We start from the raw sequence: 20627 nt of genomic DNA on the forward strand, positions 1-20627 counted from the left end.
CTTTTTTTGGCGAAGGTGGAAGCGACCAAGCCTCTTGAAAGCGAAGGAAACGTTTCCCGCCCCACCTCCTTCCTCTGGCCCGGGATCGCTTGTCCTGTGAGAGTTTTTCCCCCGGAATTTGTCCCTCAGGCTCTGTCTTCAGAAGGAAGCCCGAGGGTTTGGAAGGCAGGAAGCCAGTCGCTCCACAGACTTACGCCCCGCTAGCGCCCACCCCCCCAGGGTCTCACGCGAGGTCCTCCCAGGATTCAGTTCCCAGTCGTGTCAACCCCGACCCGAGGCACGGCACGCGATTGGTCGGCGCACTTTGGCGCCGGACGCGGCCGTCGGGCGACAGGCGTCGCGCGCGCGGCTTTGTGTAGGGGTCTCCGTGAGGGGGCCCGGCCGCTTCCCGGCATGCTCTAGCGCGGGCTCCGGCACGAGCGTTTCAAAGCCGCTCCCGCGACGCCAGACGGAGGCTCGCGGCGCCATGGAGGTCCTGCTCAGTCCGCCGTGCTGGGGGCTCGTCGCCGAGCCGGGGCCCACCGAGCTCACGGGAGGCCTCCAGCCGCCCCGGAACGCGCCTCTCCCCGTGGGGACGCATCTTTTCACCACCGAACGGTACCAACCACGGGTTCCCGGCGGGAACTTAGTCACCTCGCCCCGTGACACGGCGCCTCCCGAGGGAGCCCTTGCACAGCCCGGAACGTGAACGACGGCTCCCCGTGGCGCGGCGCCCCGTAGGCGGGCCCGGCCGCCCGCCACAGCCGCCCCCCTGCCCCTCGCCGGCCCGCCGGCCGCCCCCTCCCCCCCGCGGGCCCTTTGTGTCTGCGGGCTCCGTTTCTCTCCCTCCCGGGGCCCGTGTCGCCCCCCTGGGGACTCGCCTAATGCTCGTCCCCGAGTCAATGGCCGCTTCCGCCCCCCGCGTCACTGCTTTGTGTCTCGGAGCGAGCCGCGGGCCACCGGCGCGCCCGTCCTTCCCCCCGGGCCGAGGGGCGCGCTGCGGGTGGGCCTCGTCCTTTACTGCCGTCGCTCCACCCGGCCCGGGGCGCGGCGCGGGGTCTGAGAGGGACACGCCGGAGGTGGCCCAGGGCCCCCCCTCCCCCCGCCGCCACCCCCCCCCCCCCGGGCGCGGGGCCCGTGGGCAGGAGGGCCGGCGTGGCGGGCGCCCGGCCGGCGGAGCCAGCCCGGCGCGGGGACTCGAACCCCGGTTCGGTGGGTGGGGGCCGAGCGGGGCGGGAAATCGCCCAGCGAAGCTCCTGCTCCCGGCATTCCTCGTGGGCGGCGCTCCCCTTTGACCCCTCGCTCGCTCGCTCGCGTGCTACACATCCGGGCCTCTGCTACTAGGGAGAGGAAGATGGCGGCCGCGGCGGTGGTGGTGCCCGCAGAGTGGATAAAGAACTGGGAGAAATCAGGGAGAAGCGAATTGTGAGTATCGGCGCGGGGCGCGGGCGCGGGGCCGGCGGCGCTCGGCTCGCGGATGCACTCGCACTTGGTGGGGGCGCTGGGCCGGGGGGGGGGAGGGATGGGCACCCCTCCCCCATCCGGACGGCGGGCGTGGATGGTTGGCTGGGAGTTTGGAACTCCGGGTGGAGAGAGCCGGGGGTTCGAGTCACCGACCCCAGCCCGCGCCGCGCGTGCTCCAGATCCCCGCCGGCCGCTCCGGAGCCCCTCGGCACGATTTCAGCCCGGCCCCGCGCTCCGGCGCGCGCTCTCGCTTTCTCTCTTTCTGTCTCTCTCTGTCTCTCTGTCTCTGGCTTTCCCTCTCTGTCTCTCTGTCTGTCTCTGTCTCTGTCACTCTCTCCTCTCTCTCTGTCGTCTCTCTCTTTTTTTGTTCCTGTCTTTGCTCGAGCTCACTTGGCTCCTTTCTCTTTCCGGGCTCGCGCTGCGGGGGAGAGGCTCGCTGTGCTATCATCGCTCTGCCCCATTACTTTGCAGCCTGCCGACTCAGTTCAGTGCCGGGCGCTTCCCTCGCTGCCCCAAGGAAGGCGAGCCGCCTCCGCCCGCCGCGAAACCTGGGGCGTCGCTCCGAGCCCCACTTGGAACCTCTCCTTTTCCGGGGGCACGGGTGCCTTGCACCGCCGCGGAGACGGCGAGAAATGTTGCAGGCACGGCCGCTCTCTCCGATGACCCACTGACATCGCTCTGCTGCTTGCACGTTGGAATAATTTCGCCTTGGCCTCAACTTTGCTCATGAGAGGGTTCCGGAACCCCATTTTGTCCTGGGACGGGCAACTCATTTTGGCACGCTTCCAAGCGTCTAGAGTACCTAGAATAACGCGTTCCCTTTTAGTTACAAAACTTGTTTCCCTGCCCAGCCATACAATAAAGAAAACGGTAATTTGCCCTGCCCGTGGTTTCTTCACCCCACGTTTCAGCTCGCTCCGTTGCGGTGGGGGGAGGTGGAGGGAGAAAAACCTTTCACTCCTCCCAATTAACCCAGACGTGAAAACAAACAAACAAACAAAACTCAAATGATCGCCTTTTCTGAATTGCTTTAGAAACGAAAGCTCAGCCCGGTATTGAGATGAAATCTGGTTAGCCATTTTCTGTCCCCTCCCCCTCCTGTAATCAGTTTATGGCTGGTTGCTGGGGCGAGAAGATCCAAATCTTTGAACGGAACGCGCGGAACGCATTGCCTGTTCTTGCGCGAGTAATATTGCCAGTCCCAAATACACCCCCAGCCTCTGCCCCCGCACTTGCACTGCTTTGCGAATTCTTTTTAACTGTGTGAGCTCTAGATTTGGATTGTCGAGTAAGCGGTCTTAGCCACTTAAATAGCTGTGTGACCTTGGATAAGTTCCTTAACCACTTTGACCGGTTCCCCTTGAGTAAATGGGACTAATAAGTAGTACTCAAAGGATTGTTGAGAAGACCAAATAATGCCTGTAAAACACATGACTTGGAGTAAGTGGATAAGTGATGGCCAATAAAAGTAATGCTACCCCCTACTTGAGATATTTCAACTTCTTGCGCTAAAAATCTGTACCACTCAGGTTAGCAGCTAAATTGCTTTCACCCTCTCCTGGACTTCTATGCTTTACAGGTAAGGAATCAAAACACCCCTGAAAAGTTATGATTTTTTTTCCCCTTGGTTGAACCTCAGACACCCTCTTGTACACTTTCTAGCATATGTTTCGAGTGCTTATTGTTATTAACTGAGAGACATCTTTGATAAATATTGATTCATAATGTCTGGGAACATTTTTCAAATCCTTATACCTGGTAGTTAACAGGTAACTATTAAGTCCTTTGTGGGTAGAGAAAGCAAAATGGGATGTCACTAAACCAAACCATTTTAATTTGCATTAGGTTAGAGTAACCCCTACCCCAAACTGATAAATCTGTGCACTATTGTTTGTTTTTAAATTCAGCATAGTTACTTAGGGGCTGTCTCACCTTGGAGGATTGCTGAGCTTCCTGGTTCCAATAGTGTGTGTGTGAGTGTGAGAGAGACAGACAGAGACAGGACAGAGAGTTAGAGACAGTTTTACTGTTACTACTCCTACCATAGAATGAATGGTATTAAAGCTAGGCAGTGACAATCTGCCTGGCTGGTGACATTCTGCCTGGCTTCTGCCTCGCAATGGTTGGGGGAAAAACATGATGTATGAGGTCTCAGTACCTAGGAAAATGGAAAACGGTATTCACTTCTTGTGTATTTACATGATTTTGCTACTTGTCATAGTTACTGTATTTGAAGAGCTGCTTTGAACCTCATATGAAGTGATTTGTGGGATATAATTTGAATTACAGTAAATTCAAATCAGCATATTCAGTTTCTTACTTGTATTCCGTTAGATGAAGAAGATGAAGAGAGGTTAAAGTTCCGTGATATAATGAAGTATTAGTATTCGAACACCAACGGTACACTTAGCTTTCATTTACATAACCTTGTTTCTCTCTTTGAAAACTTTAAGTTAGCTAACTTTGGACAGATTATGTGAGTCTTTGTAAAGATAGATGTTAACATTTTCAATTTATTAGAACTGAATGCTGTAAATGTTACCAAATACGCTCTGAAAACCACCACTTAAATATAAAACAGCTGTAGGGACTCTTAAGAGAAAATACCACCTAATTATTGGATTTTAGGATATGACCAATATTTAAAATGATATTTTGGTAAATTTTTCCTTTTTTAAAAAATCCCTTTTTTATGTGAAATTAGCAGGTGAGCGTTAACGGACTAAAATTATTTATTTTTAGTTTTTTTCCCCCTACACCTGTCAATGGTCAGGGCTTAGCTCCTGGTTCTATGCTCGGGATCACTCCTGGCTGACTCACTCCTGGGGACAATGTGGGGTGCTGGGGGTTGAACCCCGGTCAGTGGTGTGCAAGGCAAATGCCCTACCTGCAGTACTCTTGCTCTGGCCTGGTAATTGTTTTATCATTTTTTACCAGTATAAGTCTATGTTTGACATTTGTTCAGTGTTTACCAACATTTAAAATGCTTGGAATTTTTTGAGGGGGCAGGGCAGGGATTCAGCTCAAGGTGCTACATGCAAGTCATGCACTTTGTCATTAAACCATTTCCCTAGAGAGAGCAATGTTTTATGTTTGCTAGTTTGTTTTTGTTTTGAGGCCACAGTCAGCTGTTCTGGGGCTACTTTTGGTTCAGAGGTAACTTCTGGTGTTGCTTCAGGTGCCATGTGGTACTGGGGATTGAACCAGTCCTCCTGCATGCATATTATGCAATTTAGCCAGTTAGTTGAGCCATATCTAGCCCTGAAAGAGCAAATTATATTAAGTTGGGATTTTGGGCCATACCTGGTGGTGATCAGGACTTATTCCTGGTTCTGTGCTCCTGTCTTGGTAGTGGGCAGAGGGACCATAAGTGGTGATGAACATTGAACCAGGGTTGGCTGCTTTCCTAAAGCACCTTACTTCCTGTATTATCTTTCTGGCCCAGAATGGCAAAGTTTTAATTGTGTGTCATGAAAAGTAACTTCACTGTGGAGAGGAACTTTACCCAAGGTCTTGGGATTGAAGGACAATTTTTGTTAGGTAATTAAAATAAAATGATTTAAAAAAAATCTGAGCAGCCCATTGCATGCTTACCTAAGTTGCTTCTGGAGATACTGATTGATTTTATTTTATTTTTTTGTTTTTTGGGCCACACCTGGCTGTGCTCAGGAGTTTCTCCTGGCTTTGCACTTGGGGATCACTCCTTGTGGGCTTGGAGGACCATATGGACTGCTGGGGATTGATTGAGTCTGGGTCTGTCATAATGCAAGGCAAACGGCCCCCTTCCTGCTATACTATTGCTCCGGCCCCAACTCACTTTTTAATGGTAAACTATAGAACTCTTAAAAATGATCTTTCTGTATTTAGTTTCTGAGCTGTTGTTTATCTGTGAAACTGTGTGTTTTTCCTTCGAGTCTAGCGCTTCTTGAGCGGAGGGGAGAAGGCAGATGGAATAGAGAAGGGATCACTAAGAAAATGATGGCTGGAGGAACCAGTTGGGATGGGAGATGCATGCTGAAAGTAGATAATGGACCAAACATGATGACCTCTCAATGTCTGTGTTGCAAGCTATAATGCCCAAAAGTAGAGAGAGAATATGGGGAATATTGTCTGCCATAGAGGCAGGGGGAGGGTGGGAAAGGAGGGGTATACCCGGGATATTGGTGGTGGGGAATGTGCACTGGTGGAGGGATGGGTGTTTGATCATTGTGAGGTTGTAACCCAAACATGAAAGCTTGTAACTATCTTATGGTGATTCAATAAAATTAAAAAAAATAAAAATGATCTTTACCAAATGATACCAAAAGGATAAAGGCTTCAAGAAGGTAATTAGCCTACTTTCACAAATTCTTTCAAATTCTGCAATATATGCAAGAAGTGTATTTAGCCATTAATTTTGGAATTAAAATTTCATTGTATTGATTTTGTATTGGCATAGAACTTGCTTTGTTTAAACTAATACATTTGTGTGTACTGGTTGGAAAAATCTTTAAGGGAGATTTAGTTTCCATGCCTTTAATCCAAAGGTGTTAGCCTGATGTCAATACTTAATCTAATGCTGACACACTTACATTTGTTGAATATCATCTGTTTGAATATTTGTCTTTTAAAATACATATCAATTACAAATCTTAGTTGTTTTCACTTTCTTTTTCTTTTTGGGTCACACCCAGCGATGCTCAGGGGTTACTTCTGGCTCTGCACTTAGGAATTACTCCTGGCAGTGCTTGGGGGACCATATGGGATGCTGGGAATTGAACCCAGGTTGGCTGCGTGCAAGGCAAATGCTCTGCCGCTGTACTATTGCTCCAGCCCGTTTTCACTTTCTTAATTATTGGTAGTTATAATAAAAATTAATGAATTCCATTGTGAAATGGTTTGATTGCCTTTTCCTCCTACCACTAAATGATTTTACACATTCTAAATCTTATCTAATGAGAATTATGTAAGTGCTCTTTAAATGTTTAGTCTTCCATGGAAGGGGGGAAGTTTTTGACAAATAATCATTTTTGAAATGATAGTAGATTTTTTTCCTTCAAAAGGTGCTCTAAATTCAGCTGAAGCTCGATGTGAAATCATTTCTTCATATTTTTTCACTTGACATTTATTTTCTTATTTCTACCCGTGGTCACAAATTAAGTATTAATTGTTCTGTTTTCCTGGTAAGAAAAATACATTCTTCAGAAAATGTAGAAATAATCACGAAATTTTCTAGACCGTTGCCTTTGTTAGAGAAATTCTAATATTTAAACATTTAGCTAGAGAGCTATGAATGCACTTGCGTGCAGAATGTTTGTTGCCTTTGAACATTTTTTCTTCCCTTCTTAAATGCATGGTTTTATTTTCATAAATGCATGTTTCAAGATAAAACTATCTTACGCCTAAGTGTTCACTTTTGTGAATTAGAACTGTCTTAACAGTTAAAATAGAGGTAGCACTTAGCTTAACCAAATTAAGCTTTTTTGATTTGTTTTTAAGAATTGACTGAAACAAATTGACAAGTTTTTAATTTTTTAATTGTTTTTACTTTTGGACCACAACCACTGGTGCTTGGGGGCAGCTACTGGCTCAGTGCTCGGGGTTGATGCCAGTAGGTGCTGGGGAGCCATGTGGTGTGGGGAAGATGGAAACTTTACCTCTTGCATGCAGAACATGCGTTCCAGCCATTTGATCTATCTCTCCAGGCCCTGACGTTAATTTTTCAAATGTGAAAACCAACTTTGAGATACTGAGCATAATCTAGAAGCACAGGTTCATGCTGTATTTTTTTAAGCTCTTGCCTTTGGCCATCTTAGTCCCTGTGTTTCTTTCTTTTTAACTGCTAAATGAGCAAGTACGCTGGAAAGCTAAATCTCATGTTAAGAATTCTTCAGGAGTCATGAAATTTGCTTATAAGTGGTGGATGGACATGGAGAGTATCATGCTAAGTGAAATGAGTCAGAAAGAGAGGGACAGACATAGACTGCACTAATTTGTGAAATATAAAATAATGTAATTTGAGACTGACACCCAAGGACAATAGAGACAGGGCCAGGAAGATTGCTCCGTGGTTGGAAGCCTGCCTCATGAGCAGGGGTGGGGGTGTGGGGGTGGGGGAGAAGTCAGCTGGGATAGAGAAGGGATCACTTAGTCAATCATGGTTGGAAGGATCGCTTGGAATAGGAGATGTGTGCTGAAAGTAGATAAAGTACCAAACATGATGGGCTCTCAGTATCTGTATTGCAAACCATAATTCCCACAAGTAGTGAGAGAGTAAGAAGGAAATTGTCTGCAATAGAGGCAGGTGGTGGGGTTGGGTGGGGGAGGTGGGAGAGATACTGGGGACATTGGTGGTGGAAAATGTACACTGGTGGAGGGATGGGTATTCGATCATTGTACGACTGAAAATCATAAAATCTTTGTAACTGTATCTCATGGTAATTCAATAATAAAAGCAATTAAAATTAAATGTATATATTTATTTACGTAAAAAAATAAAAAAATCTTCAGGAGTCTGGGAGTGATAGTACATTGGATAGGACTTTTTCTTGCTAACCTGGGTACCCCATGTAGTCTCTGTAGCTTGCCAGGAGTGCTCTCTGAACACAGAGCCATGACTTAGCCCTGAGCACTGCCAGGTGTTTTCTTTAAAGCCAAAAAGAACCCCCTATTCCTAGGGGCTGGAGAGAGCTCAATAGACTGGAGCATGTGCTCTGCGTATTGAATGCCCGGGTTTTATCCCCTGCACTGAATAGTCCCCAAGTACTGCCAGGAGTGGCCACTGAGCTGGGAGTAAATCCTGAGCACGCTCGGGTTTACTACTCCCCCGCCTCCAAAAGAAAAGATTTACAAAATTTAGGTCCTTGGGAGAGCATAAGATATTATTGTGTTTAATTTTAACTGATCATAGACTGTAAATTCTGTCTCTATTCTCAGGAACCTGAGACAACATCAGCACAGAGCCACAAAACTTTTATTTTCAAAGTTTATTAAAGCACTATGAATTACAAAGTTACTCATATTTCAGATTTTAAGAAAAGAAAATCTTTTTCTTTCTGTTCTTTTGTCTTTCCTCCCTCCCTCCCTCCCTCCCTCCCTCCCTCCCTCCCTCCCTCCCTCCCTTCCTTCCTTCCTTCCTTCCTTCCTTCCTTCCTTCCTTCCTTCCTTCCTTCCTTCCTTCCTTCCTTCCTTCCTTCCTTCCTTCCTTCCTTGTTTTTGGGCCAAACTCAGTGACTTTTAAGTGTTGCACCTGACGCTGCTCTCAGGCATCACTCCTGGCAGTGATCAGGTACACCATAGATTGAACCTGGTTGACCGATTGCAAGGGAAACGTGTACTATCTCTCTGGCCCCAAGAATTGTTTAAGAATATTTGGGGGGGAGGTTGGAGAGAATGTACAGTGGGTAGTGTTGGCTGCCTTGCAGTGCAGGTGATCCAGGTTCGATCCCTTCCACCACTTAATGCTCCCCCTGAGCCCTGCTAGGAGTGAGCCCTGAGCAAAGCTGGGTGCGCCAAAACAACGTAAAGTTGTTTTTTAAAAAAGGTTTTTCATTAAGGCTGGAGAGAGTACAGCAGTGAAGTCGCTTGCTTTGTACAGATCCGACCCAGGTTTAGTCCCTGGCACCCCATATGGTCCCCAAAGCTTCATCAGGATTGGTCCCTAAGCACTGCCAGGCGTGGCCTAAAAATAAAACAGAAAACAAAAGCAAATCCCCCCAAATTATTAATGATTAATTTGAGAAGAATATACACAAATCTTGGGGAAATTTTGGAGGTCTTTAATTTTCTTCTTCCAGAAGAAATCATACAGTAGGGCATTAAAAGTATATTACGCAAGTGAATTGCTTTATCCTAATAACCCACCACTGAATTCTTACTCAGTTTGACTGAATCTTTGGGTTGTTAATTAATAGTTCACAATGAAGTTATAATCTGTATCCCAATGAACATGTTTTTGGCTTTGTGAGTGGCAGAATAGAATTGTATTCTAGTCATTTCTTTATGTAACAGTGATTGTACCATTAGATTGGTGGAGTTAGAACACTGACACCACTAGAATTATTGCAAAAGACATACATTAAGTTTATGAAAACTTAGAGAAATTGAAGCTATTGAATTGAGATTAAATAAGTACATTCACCTTAAGTAGCTTGAGTACAGAGGAAGAGATGAATTGCTTATTAATTGTATTCTTCTGTCGAAGACAAGATGTTCTTCTCTCCTGCTACTACATTCTACAGGAATGGACCTATGTGATAATTTCACAAACATATTGTGAAATTGTTTACATTTCTTTTAAGCAAATGATAGAAGTAGTCATAAAACATATTATTTGTTTTTGTATGTTCTGTTGGGGGGGTGGTCACACCTGCTGTGATTAGGGCTTACTCTCCAGTTTGGGATCACTTCTAAGCAGAGAACACCTGGTGTTGCTTGGGGGTCCCATAAGTGGTGCTGGAGATTGAACCGTGTCATTCAGGTGCAAGACACGAATTTCACCCTATGCTCTCTGACCCTATATTTTATTCATATATATTTCAAAAGAGGTGCTATATAAGACATGTAATTTTTATCCCTGGTGGTAGCATTTAAGCAGATGATTCTGTGTTACTAATTGGAAGGCTGTTTCATATTCCAGAGAAGGTTATGATAGGTTTAATGTATTTTGAGAAATGCGAAGTTCAACCAGTATTCTCAACATATTGGAGGTCTTGTCTTCAATAACTCTTGGGAAGTACTTGGAGTTAAATTTAAATACGTTTATTTTACTGTTCCTAAGGTGCTTCCTGGAAAAAAATAGTTGGTTAAAAAATAATAATTGCTCTGTAGAAAAAAGTAGAAAAAAATAATTGCTATGCCCAGGCCATTGTATCCCAGCTGAATATCAGCCCCAGGATAGTTGCAAAAGGCAAGTCATGTGGCTCAGTTAAACCTACTGTGTGGGGATAAATTTTGTTCAGGGTAGATTCTGCCCACACTGGGGCTTTTGAAAGTTAATTTTGAAACTCACTTCTGAAGTCAAGCCTTTTTCAGCTTAAGCTATATCAGTGCCTGCTTCTACTCAAAAGACAATACCTGGAAGTTGTCAATTTGTACACTATTAAAGTTCCAGTGTGGTGGTTTAATTGGAAAAGTTGCATACTATGTAGATGTAAGATGGAACTTAATAAAATCTGATCCTTCTTGTAAAACTAGTAACTGATTTAATTTTCTGAAGATTTAATTTATCATTACTTTCCTTTGAAAGGCCTTTGTTGTTTTGGGCACCACACCCGTGGTGCTCAGAGGTTACTTCTGAAGCTTTGGTGCACTGCTCAGGGTCACTCTTGTCAGTGACCAAAAATTTTGGATTCTGGGCCACCCCAGGTGGTGCTGGGGCTCCGACTCACTCTGCTTCAGATTGCTGCTTGGCATGCTTGGGGATCAAACTGAATACTCCTATTTGCAAATCACATTTTCTAGCTCTTACTATTTACCAGTTCTGTTTTTGTTTTTATTTGTAGGTTCTTTATATTTTGTATTTAAGCCTTTTATTGGTTTTACTGGACTGGAACAATAGCACAATGAGTAGGATGTTTGCTTTGCATGCGGCCGACCGGGTTTGATTCTTCCGTCCCTCTCAGAGAACCCAGCAAGCTCCTGAGAGTATCTTCTCTTCACGGCAGAGCCTGGCAAGCTACCCGTGGCATATTCGATATGCCAAAAACAGTAACAACAAATCTCACAATGGAGACGTTACTGGTGCCCACTCGAGCAAATCGATGAGCAATGGGACGACAGTGACAGTATTCTTTAAAAATATTAAAGGAGCTGTGATTTACAAAGTTGTTAACAGTTAAGTTTTAGGCATGTAATATTTCAACACCAGTCACAACACTTGTGATAACATCCCTCCACCAGTCGTCCCATAGTTCATTTCCACCCATATTCCCCACCCCCTATTTAACTGCATTCTTTAGTGCTGAAATGTATTTGATTGTTTTTCTATTTTGTTGTTGAAATACTTATTTTGCTCTGCATCATTTTCCTGAGCTATTGAGCATCTTTCTATAGTGATTTCAAATACTTGTTAGATAGTTCTTATACTTCTAATTCTTCTAAGTCAGTATCTGGAGATATTTTTCCATTTTTCTTTGGGCTCCTTGAACTTTATGTTGTATCACTGCATTTTAAAAGACACTTTTTCAGTCATTTCTACTGGCTTAGTACGAGGAAATGCTTTTATTGGCCTGCCTGGCAGTAGATTCTGTGGGCTTCACAAACTTTTTCTCTAATTTTGTCTTTGCTGAAATGCATGAATTTCAAACTTGAAAGACCATCAAATTTTTGTTTTTCATTTTTTTTGACAGTCATATCCTTGCATTCTTTTGTGTCTTTGTATCATGAATTTTCTGAAGCAGCGTCAGGCTACCCAAGTCATTTTTGTTCTTAGTGACCTCATTTGGTAGATTATTCCCCATCTTGTCAGTGTCCTAAGTCCTAGCTTCTTAAACTGTGGTTATGACCCCATAGGGGATTTCATAACTGAGTGTGAGGGCCTCGAAGTAATTGGCAGCAGTAAAAGGTTTATAAACATTCAATTAAAAATTAATCACACAAACTGTTTCTTTCAGCTCTTGTCCGTGTTGCATTTTTTTTTGTTTCGGGGCTTATTTGGTGGTGCTTGGGGGCCATACTTCACCTTTGTACTCAGGGATCAGTCCTGCTTCTGCTCTGGGGAGCATATACAGTGAGTGCCTGGATTTTAAAATAGGAATGTAGCCACAGCCACATGCTAGGCAAGTGCCTTAATCTTTGTTCTCTCTCTCTCTCTCTCTCTCTCTCTCTCTCTCTCTCTCTCTCTCTCTCTCTCTCTCTCTCTCTCTCTCTCTGACCTATCCATTGTTGCCTGTTTCCAGGTGAATAAAGGTCTGGAGTGGAAAAATTATAAGAAGCCCTACCCTAAGTCTGGCTAGACAGACCATTTTCCTAGGCAGACTCCTGCCCTCAAGCAAGAGACTGCCAAGCTGTATCAGTTACTCTTGAACTATGTATCTTAGAGATCTGCAGCTTGCTACCCAAATCATTTTTGTTCTCAGCAGACTCTGGCCACATAAAGCTACATTTGTCATGTCTTATGTAGACCACCCAGATACTCCAAGGAGAAGAGGGATCACAAGTGAAAACTGTAAATATGGTATCAACTGGTTCGACAGGGACCATAGGAAGGAAACAGATTGGAAGAGGGTTGTGTTAAGAAAAAAAATTGAGAAAACCATGACAGTAAACCAGCCTTAACTTCTCTGCAAGATGTTTGAGAATAAAACTGGTCCCTCAAGCAGCCACCTTCCTGACCATCTCCTACCCTTCTGCCTACAGGTCAGAAGGTCAGGGAGAATTTGGGAGCCTATAGTTGCCTTGCAATTATTTGGTGGTTTGAGGATGAAGGACTATAGTGAGAGGATATCACAGATTTTCCTGCTGACTGATGAAGCTGGTTAGTGTTTTTTCTTGGAGTGCTGGAGCTTAACTGGTTTCTGAATTTCTCATGAAGGGAATTTATATGTGTATTGTGTTTAATGGGTGGTTCTAAGGGAGGAAGGAAGGCCTGGGGCTTCCTTTTTCCAGTCTTGCTGATGTCATTCATCACAGCTACTCTTGGTGCTTTGTTTGTGAATAGCCAAGAAAAAAAGATAATGAAAAAATTTGGTGACATCTTGAGTTTGACTTTTTTCTTTCCTTTGATTTTTTTTTAATTTTGGGGCCACACTCTGCTCTACTCAGGGCTTGCTCCTGGATCTGCATTCAGGAATCACTCTTGGTAGGCTCAGAGGACCATTTATCGTGCCAGGGATATAATCTGGGTTAGCCTTGTCCAGTTTCCTTACATGCTGTACTATGTCTCCAGTCCTAATTCCTTTGATTTTTTTTGTGTGCCACACCTGGTGGTGCTCAGGGCTTATTCCTGCCTCTGCACTCGAGATCACTGTTGGTGGGGCTTGGGGGTGAATGTGGGGTGCAGTATATCGAATGCTGGTCAGCTTTGTATAAGACAAGCACCCTACTCGCTCTGCTATTGCTCTGGCCTCCTTTGATTTCTGAGTCAGGAAGAATTCAGTGAGACAGTTTGGTGCTATTGCCTTGACACAAGCTGAGGTGCCAGCTGGTTTCCTTAGCCTTTTTTTTTGAGAATTAAAAAAAAAATTAAAGCACCATGATTCACACTGTTGGTGCAATATCAATATAACTGCACTGTAGCACTGTCAGTCCCGTAGTTCATTGATTTGCTTGAGCGGGCACCAGTAATGTCTCCATTGTGAGACTTGTTACTGTTTTGGGCATATCGAGTACGCCATGGGTAGCTTGCCAGGCTCTGCCGTGCTGGTGAGATACTCTCGGTAGCTTGCTGGGCTCTCCGAGAGGGGTGGAGGAATCAAACCCGGGTCGGCCCGCGTGCAAGGCAATTGCTCTATCCACTGTGCTGTTGCTCCAGTCCATCAGTATAACAAAAGTGGAAATGAAAGATTTGTATGTAGTTTTGATTTATAGAAGTACAGAAAGTCTCGGGGGCCAGGTATTATAACTTATTGAGTGCATACCTTGTATCTATGAGTTCATGATTTTGATCCTGGCACCAAAAAGGTCAGTAAAATAATAAGAGTTGTTATGGATAGAAACCTAGTATTTAAATATATCCGGGGGGGGGGCAGAAAAAGAGAGCAAGAGTGAGAGAGAGCGCACACAATATAAAGTTCAGAACCTATATATCAGGAAGAATCTCTAGAGTTATGGATAATTGCATACTGCTCGTTTATAGAATGTTTCTTGGAATTGGGAGTTCATCATGTACACTATCAGAATTGGTTGCTTTGGGCTTGACAATACAGGAGGTAAGGTGCTTTCCTTTCACTTGGCTGACCCAGTTTGTTTCTCAGCACTGCATATGGTTCACTGAGCATTGCTAGGAGTGAACCCTGAGCACAGCCAGGATAAGCCCAAAACACAGCCAGTTGTCACCCAATCCCTCCTTCAAAGAAAACCCAGAATCATCATTTTATCAAATTATAGTATTTCTCTTTTCATTTTTTAAATTTTTGTTGTTGTTTGTTATTGTTTCCACACACTCAGGCCGAGCCTCACACATGAGTGAACATATTCCTGGACCGTGTGGCTGCACATCATCATAGAGGGAAATAAATATATATGCCTCTCGGAGAGCCCAGCAAATTACCGAGAGTATCCCACCCACACAGCAGAGGCTGGCAAGCTCCCCAGAGTGTATTTGATATGCTAAAAACATTAACAATAACAGGTCTCATCTCATTCCCCTGACCTTGAAAGAAGCCTCCAATCGTTGGGAAAGACAGGTGTAAGGAGATGCTGCTAAAATCTCAGGGCTGGGACAAATGGAGTTGTTACTGGCACCTGCTCGAGTAAATCGATGACAACAGGATGACAGTGATACAGTTGTTGCTTGAGGTGTTGCAGTATTACTCTGCTAGTGTTGCAGTGTTACTCCTGGCTCTGTGCTTGGTGAACTCTGTAGTGCCAGGGATCTTGCAAACCATGCACTCTGTTGAGCTCTCTCTCTGGTCCTAAGACTTACTTATTTGTTTGTTGTATCACCATGAGATACAGTTACAAAGCTTTCATGTTGAGTTTCAGTCATACAATGATCGAACATCCATCCCTCCACCAGTGTACATTTTCCACCACCAGTGTCCCCAGTATCCCTCCCGTCACCCCCATCCCACCCCCTGCCTCTATGGCAGGCACTTTTCTTTTTATTCTCTCTCTACTTTGGGCATTATGGTTTGCAATACAGATACTGAGAGGTCATCATGTTTGGTCCTTTGTCTACTTTTGGCAAACATCTCCCATCCTGAGCCATCCCTTAACCATCATTGACTTAGTGGTTCCTTCTCAGGTCTTCTCGCCCTGCATATGAGGCAGGGTTCCAACCATGGAGCAATCTTCCTGGCTCTTGTCTCTACTGTCCTTGGGTGTTAGTTTCATGTTATTTTATAATCCACAAATGAGTACAGTTATTCTATGTCACTTTCTGACTCATTTCACTCAGCATGATACTCTCCATGTCCATCCACTTATAAGCAAATTTCATGACTACATCTTTTCTAACAGCTGCATTGTATTCCATTGTATAGATGTACCATAGTTTCTTTAATCAGTTGTCTGTTCTTGGGCATTTAAGTTGTTTCTAGATTCTAGCTTTTCTTAACATTGCTGCAATGAACTTACGAATGCATATGTAATTTCTACTGTGCTTTTTTGCACCCTTGTTATATATTTTCAGAAGTGGTATTGCTGGGTCATGTGGAAGCTCAATTTCTAGGTTATTTGTTTTTGAGGAATGACCATATTGTTTTCCATAAAGGCTAGTCTGGTCCTACGACTCTTGTTCATTTTATTTTTTAAAAAAGGCCTAATTATTTTCTGATTGAGCAATTAATTATAGTTGCTGACAGAAAGAAAATCCAGGGCCACACACATATGAGGCATGTGCTTTACCACTATACCATACTTCTGTCTTAAACCCCTTGACAGAAATTCAACGGAGGGACACATACATGTGAGACATGTTTTACACCCATTGTGCTATACCCCTGTGTTACCCATTGTGCTATATCCCTGTGTTATCCATTGTCCATCTCTGTGTTATCTAAGAGTGTTTTGTTTGCAATGCCAGGAATCTTAACTTAGGGCCTCACACATTTAAGGCAAATCTCTACTGCTAAACTAACTACCCAAGCGTTAAAGAAAAAAAGTAAATGGAGTTTGAGTTTTGTCAAATGTCTATCAAATGATTTTGTTGCAGGGTCGGCGTGAGAGGGGGTTTGAGCCATGTCTGGCTGTGCTCCTGACTTATTTTTGGCTCTGTGTTCAGGGAACACTCCTGGCAGTGCTGTGTGTGTGTGTGTATGTGTGTGTGTGTGTGTGTGTGTGTGTCGGGGGTGGGGGAACATTGCCGTATTTGGAGCTAGGGACTATGATTAAATTTGTACAGTGCAAGTGCCATATCTTCTGTTTCGTCTCTCAGGCCCCCAGTAGACTTTTTCCTGGCCTTGCTTAGGGCAAAAATCTTAGCTCTGCTCAGGGATCACTCCTGGCAGGGCTTATGGGAATATATGCAGTAGTAGTACGGGATAGATATGTGTCAGCCATGTCAGGCAAGTGTCTTAATCCTGTACTGTCTTCCGAGACCAAATTTCTTGTATTTATTTATTTATTTTGCTTTTTGGGTCACACCCGGAGATGCACAGGAGTGACTCCTGGCTCGTGCACTCAGGAATCACTCCTGGCGGTGCTCGGGGGGACCATATGGGATGCTGGGAATCTTACCCAGGTCAGCCACGTGCAAGGCAAATGCCCTACCCGCTGTGCTATTGCTCCAGCCCCTCGCAAGACCCAATTTCTTAACCAATATTGGCTAATATAGGCAGAATAAATATCTGGTTTTTATTCTTTTAATTACTAGTTTTAAAAATAATTGATGTATTAGCATTCTTTAATTCTGACCAATTAAGGTTTTTGGATTTGTTCTTATAAACTAATTAAGCTTTAACATATTTGATGCATTTCCACGTATTTTTACTTGATGTAATTTGTCCTTCAGGGATTATCTGTGCTAGGATTGGAAATTAATACAGGTTACATCTTTTTTATTTCAGTTTGCTTTTATGCCGGATCCTTAGTGAAAATAAAAGCCATGATAGTTCAACTTATAGAGGTAAGACTTTAGTAAATAAGCCTATTATTTTGTCTTGATTAAATTAAATATCCTATTTCTTTATTAAATTGTTGTGAATGAAAACAGAAGACTTACGACTTAAGATGTTTCACATTACGTAAAGCTTTTCTATTAATCTGTTACAGTTAGGATTAAATATCACATTTCTGTATATGGTGTTACTTGACTTGAGTGATAGTTGTATATTGTATGACTTTTATACTTGTGATGTATATTTAAATTTCAGCAATTTGTAACTCTAAAAATTACACAAACTAGCTATCAGTTATAAATAGAAGAAAAAAGTTATAAATAGAAGAAAAATGTCAGCATGAAAATATCGGAGCTATTCTGATTTTGTTTGTTCTAGGAAATTTCCAGAAACCAAGGTTCAGCTGGTTATGTTTAGGTGGTGTCTGGGGATCTTGTTAAAGGTAGTTGTCATGGAAAACATTAAAAGCAAAGGAGTTGTTTACTGCAATTGCAAATGTGATTTATTAATAAAATGCTTTGTAATTAAGTCAGGATATGAATTTTCAGTTACTTTACAGAATTTTACTGTTTAACTTCCATTAGTTTAAAATTAGGCACTTGAATTTAGGAAAGGAGCGACAAAAGCAAATGCATTTTCAAATATAGCTTTCACTGATTGTAGAACCCACAGCATGTTATTCAATCTGGAAAAATTATAGCCCCCAAATTATTTGATAAAATTTATTATTGTATATGTTTATCAATAGATTTGAGCATTTTTTTCTGTAGATAAGTTTACTGTTATAAATATTTTAAAACTCAACTGTCAATAACTTTGTAAATCGCAGTTCATTAATAAAAATTAAAAACTGATAGGATGAGAGTATATGCTTTTGTATATTTGTTTTGGGGCCACACCGGGCTATGTTTATTCCTGGCTTTCAGTGATCACTCCTGGTGGGTTTGAAGTTTTGGGAATTGAACTGGTTGACTCTGCAATGCAGGTGCTTTAATCACTGTAGTATCTGCGTCCCCAGTATGACAGTATGTGTTTTTAGAGAGGGAGCTTCCAAGCACTGCTCAGGCATGAGGATTCAAGATGTTTTTTTCATTTTTGGGCACACATTTTTGCGCAGGGGTTACTCCTGGCTCTGCACTCAGGATCAACTCCTGTTAGTGCTTGGGGACCATATGGGATGCTGGGGACTGAACCGGGGTTGGCCCTTCCCTCTGTACTTTCTCTCCAGCCTCATGGACTCAAAAATTCTTGGCTAGATAGTTCACTGCTCAGCCCAGTAGTTATGTAGGCCACCAAGGCCATGCCCAGTGGTGCTCTCGGCGCTAAACACTATCCCGAATTGAACTTAGGTTCCCTTTTTTGGTTTGCTTTTGGGCCACACCTGATGGTGATCAGGGTTTCCTCCTGGTTCGGTGCTCAGGGATCACTACTCTTGGAGGGTTTGGGGACCATATAGGGTGTTGCAAATCAAATGTAGGTTGGCCAGGTGAAAGGCAAACAGCTCTACCTGCTTTACTATTGCTCCAATCCTGAATTTGGGTTCTGTATGCCCCTGATTTCAGATGCCCCAGTCTGAATTATTTTTAAAGAACCTTTGGAAATTTGAATGGAAAACATTATTTTTTGGCCACACTTGACTCTGCAGAGGGCTTACTCCTGGCTCTGTGTCCAAGAGATCACTCCCTGTAAGTTTGTGGACCTTACAGGATGCTGGAGATTGAACCTGGGCCAGCTGCGTGAAAGGCAAGCGCCTTACCCACTGTACTATTTCTCTGGCCCTAGAAAACATTTTTTGTCCACACTTGGCAGTGCTCAGAGCTTCCTCCTGGCTCTGTGCTCAGGGATCCTTCTGACAGGGCTCCTGAGGCCTTATGTGGTGCTGGGTGTCAAACCCTCTTTGACTGCAGGCAAGGCAGATGCCCTGTACTCTACATTGTTGCTCTGCCACCCCACCTCCGGGCAGTTTTAAAGAATGAGCCTTTTCCTTTTTGTGATTGGATAAGCCTTATTTTAAGATAGCATTCTTAGTCCTCCCATTCCCAGTTATTTTAAATTCATTCTACTTTTAACACATCATTAGCATTCATAAAGTTCTTTTTTTTAAAAAAATTAAATTTTATTGAATCACCGTGAGATAGTTACAAGCTTCCATGTTTGGGTCACAATCTCACAATGATCAATCACCCAAAGTTCTGATGTTGATATATCTCCTTTTTTACTCTTACTTTGGATGCCACACCAGTGATGCTACTATCTCTGCACTTTGGAATCAGTCCTGGGAGTGCTTGGAGGGGCATATGGGATGCCAGACATTGAACCTGGGTTGTCAGCATTCATGGCAAGCACTCTGCCCGCTGTACTATCTCACTGGCCCCAATATCTCTTTTTTTTGAATCTCACCTGACTGCCATAGATGTAGCAAATGAAAAATAAAGAATTCTTTATAAAAACACTTGAATACTCCACCCCCCACTTCCCTATGTTTAAAACATGTTTATAACTGCTCAATTAACCTTGATCTTGTTTATAATAAAAATCTTTAGATAAGAGAATTTTCAGAAAAACTGTAAATACTTTAACATGGTGTGATTATTTCAGTCAGAAGTTTTTTATGTTTTATTTTTGGCCACACCAGGCACTGCTCAGTGCATATTCTTGGCTCTTTGATCAGGGATTGCTCCTGGGGTCCTGATTCCTTGGGGAACCCTATGTGATGCCGGGGATTGAACCTGGATTAGCTGTGTGGAAGACAAAACACCTTAAGATGATGTGCTATCTCTCTGCCCAGAATATTTCAGTTCTTATAGAGGACTGAATATTAATTTGTTATTTATGCAATTTTGATTCATATTTCTGTGGGAAAAGTTACTGTGGATAAAGTACCCCCAGGATATTGCAAGAGTGTTAGAGGGGAAAACCACATAAATGCACAGGGGTGGGTGCTGTGGTGAGAGACTGGGTGCCAAATGGTAAGGCATGGGGACCACAGGAAGGAAAAATGCCAGAAGGGGCCCTGGTTGCAGAGAAGATTGATGAACAGTTCTGTAGCAGTTTCTAATCACTAAAATGGGTATTTAAATTTTGTGAATTGGAGCCAATCCTTACTATTTTGTTACTATTTTATTTCACCTTAATGTTAATAAGAGAATTTAACCATTTGTTCTGTTATTCTCCTTCTGTGATTAAGATTAGAATTTCTTGGTTGAAGAGATAGTACGGTGTGTATGGGGCTTCCCTTGCAAGCAGCTGACATGGGTTCCATCTCTGACCCTGCCAGGAGTGATCATTGAACACAGAGCCAGGTGTAAGGCCTGAGCACAGCTGGGTGTGGCACTCAAATGAAAACAAAATAATATTTATGGGGGGCATTAGAATGCCAAATGGGAGTTTGGAGCAATAGTAACAGCAGGTAGTATGCTTGCCCTGCATGTGACCGACCCAGGTTTGATCCTCAGAGTCATTTATGGTCCCGACCCCTACTAGGAG

The 20627-nt window shown here is 43.6% G+C and overlaps 1 protein-coding gene across 2 annotated transcripts in view; it reads left to right on the top strand.

Moving 5' to 3' along the window:
• The first annotated feature begins 357 nt into the window (after positions 1-357).
• Positions 358-20627, top strand: part of THOC2 (THO complex subunit 2) — a 110286-nt gene continuing 90016 nt past the window's right edge. Inside the window, exons 1-3 of one of the 2 annotated variants that reach the window (XM_055120121.1) lie at positions 358-597; positions 1324-1404; positions 17091-17149. In XM_055120121.1, the coding sequence (XP_054976096.1) occupies positions 467-597; positions 1324-1404; positions 17091-17149 (271 nt within the window). In that variant the 5' untranslated portion in view covers positions 358-466. The remainder of the gene's footprint in view (positions 598-1323; positions 1405-17090; positions 17150-20627) is intronic. The other variant, XM_055120122.1, reaches the window with a different exon arrangement.

The sequence above is a fragment of the Sorex araneus genome, chromosome X (assembly GCF_027595985.1).
Source record: "Sorex araneus isolate mSorAra2 chromosome X, mSorAra2.pri, whole genome shotgun sequence".
Taxonomy (NCBI): domain Eukaryota; kingdom Metazoa; phylum Chordata; class Mammalia; order Eulipotyphla; family Soricidae; genus Sorex; species Sorex araneus.